The sequence below is a fragment of the Anolis carolinensis genome, chromosome 2 (assembly GCF_035594765.1).
Source record: "Anolis carolinensis isolate JA03-04 chromosome 2, rAnoCar3.1.pri, whole genome shotgun sequence".
NCBI lineage: Eukaryota > Metazoa > Chordata > Lepidosauria > Squamata > Dactyloidae > Anolis > Anolis carolinensis.
In genome coordinates, this window is record NC_085842.1 from 139914207 (window position 1) to 139920206 (window position 6000).

A 6000-nucleotide genomic window follows, 5' to 3' on the forward strand; every position below is an offset into this window, starting at 1 on the left:
ATGCAGTAACACAACATTAAAAGTGTTTCCTCAGGGGGGAAAAACTATAAACCTTTATCAAGTGAAAAAGAAACATGAATTTGGTGCACAATGAAATGACACACCTTCAGGTGTACTTACGTCAGTTGCTAACAGCTCCTCTGAATCATCTATGCTAGCCACAGTGAGCTCTCCTTGACTCACAAATGGGAAGTCATAGGGATTAGTAGAAATCAGCAGCAAGTCTATAAATATAGAATAAGATCAGCTATACTGGTTTCCTGCTCACAACCAAGGCTGAACAATGTGAATTATGGTCTAACATGCATTTAATACAGTCTCCACTTACCGATCAACTCTGGTTTCTTATTTGACATTATCTGATAAAATATATGGTAGCTTCTTTCAGCTGAAAGCTGAAATGTTACCCTGGATTTTTCAAGAAGATCTGGGATAATTGGAAATAAAAACCAATAAGAAGAACAGAAGGTGCTTTCTTTGTTATCATTCTGAATTTATAGTGCAGAGATTTGGTTGCCACTCACAGGTTTCAATGTCTGCAGAAGCTAACTTTCCCGTGGTCCCAAAATGAATTCTGATGAATTTACCCTAAAGAATTGGACAAATAGCTAATTGCTCTCAATTTTTTTGAGTTAGCTAACACACATACATATTTAATTTATATGTATTTCTTCTTAAGAAAATGCCTCACACTTACAAAACGTGAAGAGTTGTCATTTCTCACAGTCTTGGCATTACCAAAGGCTTCCAGCAGAGGGTTGGCCTGGATGATTTGATCTTCCAGGGTCCCCTAGTTATAATATGAAAAATGTAAGTTATGATGCACAAATATTTGTAGTGACATTAGACATTATGTTAAATTTGCTTGATTTTCCTGTATGGCAAGAATGTATGTGAGACAGCTATGGATCATATCACATACCTGCATTTTGCTAGGCTGTGCTTCTTTCTTCTTGTCTCCAGCAACTGCAATTGTTGCAAAATACTGAATGACACGCTTGGTGTTTACAGTCTTTCCTGCACCAGATTCTCCACTGTTGAAATAAGGCAATACGAAGTAAATTGAAACAAACAAACACTGATGGTCTGCTTCCATTTTAGGATGCCTTAAGCACTACAACAATGTTGCTTTTTTCTTCCTTCCTTCCCTTCTTCCATTTTAAATGCTTCTGTTGAGCAAAGCAGCAGACGTCTGAATGGTTATGCCAGTAGTGCAAAACATTCAATGCCATAATGAACGAACAAAACAAATCAAACAATAAATAAATAGCATTAATGTAAACTCATAAACTTAAATGACTAACCAAAGAATAATTAAAACAAATAAACCTCAACATCATGTTTACATGATAATAAAATATGCCTTCCTTCTGAGTTGGGAAGAAAAAAGGATAAGAGATAGGGTATATTATTCATATCAATGAACAGACAAAAGGCGTTGCAGCAAAATGAAGAAAAGGCAAGGGAGGTGTAATGTTTAAAAATAAAGTTGTTAACCATGTCCCAAATTTACACTGAACAGTAAAAGTATAAATTATACAAATAAACCAAATATGCAAACTACTAATGACTTGATTGTTCTCCTTTACAGTATTATTTTGGGAAAACACTTACGTGATCAGGACTGACTGATTTTCACGGTCTGAAAGTTTAAAACAAGAAATAAAAATCCAGTCTGCATTTTTAGCCTTTTTAATTTTGCAGCTCATTTTTAATGTTAATTTTTAAATATATATATATATATATATATATATATATATATATATATATATATCCAGATAATTTAAGAATTCTGCTTAGACAGCTACCAGACCACTGATATATTTAGGTGGCATTATTTATTTATTTATTTACAGTATTTATATTCTGCCCTTCTCACCCCGAAGGGGACTCAGGGCGGATCACATTATGTACATATAGGGCAAACATTCAATGCCCATAAACACATCGAACCGAGACAGAGACAACAGACAGACAGACGCAGAGGCAATTTAACCTTCTCCTGAGGGGATGTTCGATTCTGGCCACAAGGGGGAGCAGCTGCTTCATCATCCACTCTGATGGCACTTCCTCACTTCCTCATTCCAACGTTGTAAATTAGTTAAACTTGCCTCCCCACTTTTATAAGTGGTACCTTATTTCCTACTTGATAGATGCAACTATCTTTCGGGTTGCTTGGTCAGCAACGAGCAGGGGCTATATTTTATTTTTAATTGATGGGTGCTCACCCCGCCATGGGCTGGCCTCGAACTCATGACCTCATGGTCAGAGTGATTTATTGCAGCAGCTGTTTATACAGCCCGGCATTGTGTAAACCTATTAGATATCAGGGTATCAGAAGTGGGTGGTTCACAATATTTTCTTACTGAAGGTAAAGATGGTGCTGCTCATCCTATTTAAGCCTGTAAGACAGGCAGCTGAATTTTATTTCATCACTAGCAATGATACATCCTCCACCAATATACCACAGTTTCTATCATCCAGTACCTTGCTGCCAGTCCTTGTCTCCAGCTTCAGCAACCTGAAGCAGCTGTCAATATGATCCTCATTGGGATGTTCAAAAAGCAACGTGTAGGAGGAATATGTAGACTAATTTGTCAGGGTTATTTATTTCTTGAGTTCTTTTTGGGAGAATGCTTAAAGCCAATCTGAATCTCTCCAAAGTAAGGAGACCAGTTTTAAACAACTAGTGTTTCACCATTTTTTATAAATATCACATGGTGCCTCTTAAACAGCATTCTTCCGACCTCAATCAAGATATTCTAGCATTTATTCATGAAAGACTTCATGGATCAGGAATAGGAAACAGTAAAAAGGGACAATGGTGAAAGTAATGGATTTAATTTCCATAGCAGAGATATTTCTGTGACTTAGAAGTACTACATTCTAGGAAAAGGTTAATTTTGGATTACTTACCAGTTAACATGAACTGATAAGCATTGTCAGAGATTGAAAAGATATGCGGAGGGGCCTCTTGGCGTTTTTTACCCCGATAGCCAGACACTACTTCTGGATTATATACCGGCAACCATTTGTAAGGATTGACAGTGACACAGAAGAGGCCAGAGTAAGTCTGTGGAAAAAGTAGATAAAGCATAGTTTTTTTTAATATGCAGACTGAAAAATCAATTGGATATTCAGATTCAGGTTCAACTCACATAGATCATCCAAGATGCATAACGCTCTTTGAGGTTATACAGGACAGCAGGTTCATGGAGATGGGTCATCATAACCATGTCCTCAATTTTATCAAATTTTGGAGGATTCATTGGAAAGACTTCATCGTCCTTAACTGTTACAGTCTAAAGAGTGGAAGGAAGGCAAAAAATGATGAACAAACAAACAAATAAAAAGGAGTGTCAGGATGCAGATCAAAAATGTCCAACTGATAGCCTAAGGTCAGTGTTGACATCTTTCAAAATGTTTTAAAATTCCTATTTTGAAAACCATGCTTTAATATTTATTGCTGTACTAAGAAAATGTCTTTGGTGAAAGGTAACATTTTAGGCTGTTTGTAACTGCCATGTTCCCATCTTATTGGACTAAAGCCTCGTGACTTGAAGGTTGGGTTGCTGACCTGAAAGCTGCCAGGTTCGAATCCCACCCGGGGAGAGCGTGGATGAGCTCCCTCTATCAGCTCCAGCTCCATGCGGGGACATGAGAGAAGCTTCCCACAAGGATGGTAACAACATCAAAACATCTGGGCGTCCCCTGGGCAACGTCCTTGCAGACGGCCAATTCTCTTACTCCAGAAGCGATTCAAGTTGTTCCTGACACGAAAAAAAATCTTATTTATTCTATGTGTCATTTCATGCTTCACTTTTCCAACTAACCAAGGAAATTGTCATGAAATGACTGCTATTTTATATCATTGGAAATCAGCAATCCAATGATAGCTTATAACGAAGCCAATAAAAATGCAATAGTGGTTGTGACTATTTTATTATCATTTCAAAATGAGAGTCTTCTTGAATCAGCAGTAAATAAAAGAGGGTGAAAAGTTTTTTAAAATTAAGTTAATTTTTTAAAAATTCAGATCAGACATTTGGTATTTTAAAACAGTGACATTAAATATTTTTCTAAAAATAAGCAGATGATCTAAAGCTTTGAAATGGCTTTCTAGGATACGGTTTTAAAACATTGTGAAAACTGCTTGAACTGATGGTGTTTTATGCAATACTGAAGTGTCTGTGGTATTTAGTAAAAATAAATACAGGTTGAGTATCCCTTATCTGAAATGCTTGGAACCAGAAGGAATTTTTCTTTATTTATTTTGGAATACTTATACTGTATTTGCAATTTTATAACGAAGTTGACTATTCCTACTTTCCTGACCAGTTTCTGGAGAAGTAAAAAAAAAATCCTCAGATGAAAAAGCAACATGTGATGAAAGGATTAGTTGAAATTCCTACTTACACGGTCATCTAGAGTTTTGACAGTGACTTTGCCAGCCTCTCGACTCTGGATTATGCCTTTGACATACATTTCTTTTTCATCCACTACAAAGGTGGATATTTTTGCATCAAATGGACGATTCTGGGCCTCAATCCTCTCCTTTTCCGGTTTCCGGAGAAAGGGAGCTGCCTCTCCAAATACAGCCATTTCAGCATCTGAAGTCATGATTATAGGTGGCTGAAAGGTTAAACAAAATATTCAGTATATAATCTTCTTCAGTAAAGAGATCACTGAGAAAAAAGAAATACTTGTTCTGCTTTTGAATTTCAATTATTGGCAACAGTACATTTACAATGAATACACGGATATACTCATGACGTGTATGTATTTGTATGTGGAACCATTTTAAGCAATCTCTAGTTATGCTAGTTCCCTTTTCCTCATCATTATTTTTCAGAACAAAATTATGGCTAAATGTTGGAATTTGTCTGTTCTAAACAAAGATACTGTATTTTGCACTCAAACAAAAAAGACCTCAAGTTGCCCTTAGTATTATTCTTTCCGTGTTCATTTTGCTTTCACTAGTGAGCTGTGGAGACCTATATTCTCCATTTCTCATTGCGTAGACAAATACAATGTATGTTTTAAGAATTCTTGAAATTGATTTTAGGTTTGAGTTACATATTACATTTATCACTGTAAAAATGCTATTCTACACCATTTCTGGGTTTTGTTTTGTTTTTTACTTCTCGTACTTCAATTCTACTCTGACCTAAAAATGCATTTCTGAGTGAGCACGTTTAGCCTCTTTTATTGAGCATCATTTTCTTCCTGGATTCAATAGGTGCATTTTAGGAATCATGAAAGCACAAATAGGTTCCCATGAATTTAAAAGTCTGTTCTAGATTAGTCTGACCAAAAGATATGCATGAAACAACACCTTTTGCTATTTATAACTTAATATAGATATTTGTTCATGACCAACACAAAAACTAAGGTGCAGGTAGTGGCTGATTTTGATCCTAGAATTATAGAGCTGAAAGGGTCATCTAGTCTAATCTCAATATGTAGAAATGAAAGCTCCTGAAAGCTAGGCATCCACTCTGCCTTCAAAGAAGGCAAGTCAACCACACTAGGGACCGTATCACATTAAGCGATGGATTCACCATGCATTGTGGCAAATCTGTGGGGTCTCATGGGGTGTGGAGAACCCATCACCCCATGCCCCACATCGGCTGGCCCTATCCTACAGAGAGAAGTGTCCCTTCTCCTGCCCAGCTTTTCACCATTGTTTCAAAAGCATATGCCACTTCCACATCCCTTTTGTCTGGCCGGAAGTAGATGTGCATCATGAAATGGACTCCATGACGAAAGGGGAGAAGAAGTGGCATACGATGGGCAAAGTAGCCCATCTGATGAAGTTGTTGGTGACAGTCTATCCCACTGATAAATAGCTCTTACAATTAGTAATTTCTTCTTTATTTTTTGTGGGATCTCTTTTCTTGAATTTGACTCATTTATGCACCAGTCTTTACATTATGCAGAGAATCTTGTAACAATTTAGACTCAATGAAATTAGTACCATGCAAAAGAAGATGAGGAAAT

General features: G+C 36.7%; 1 protein-coding gene across 1 annotated transcript in view; it reads right to left on the bottom strand.

The window, feature by feature from the left end:
• Positions 1-4636, bottom strand: part of LOC100555977 (myosin-4) — a 42336-nt gene extending 37700 nt beyond the window's left edge. Inside the window, exons 1-9 of the mRNA XM_003217087.4 lie at positions 4417-4636; positions 3159-3302; positions 2917-3073; positions 1615-1642; positions 923-1034; positions 698-790; positions 525-588; positions 329-427; positions 121-224 (exon numbers count right to left, since the gene is read on the bottom strand). Of these exons, the coding sequence (XP_003217135.1) occupies positions 121-224; positions 329-427; positions 525-588; positions 698-790; positions 923-1034; positions 1615-1642; positions 2917-3073; positions 3159-3302; positions 4417-4620 (1005 nt within the window). The 5' untranslated portion in view covers positions 4621-4636. The remainder of the gene's footprint in view (positions 1-120; positions 225-328; positions 428-524; positions 589-697; positions 791-922; positions 1035-1614; positions 1643-2916; positions 3074-3158; positions 3303-4416) is intronic.
• Positions 4637-6000: the final 1364 nt, after the last annotated feature.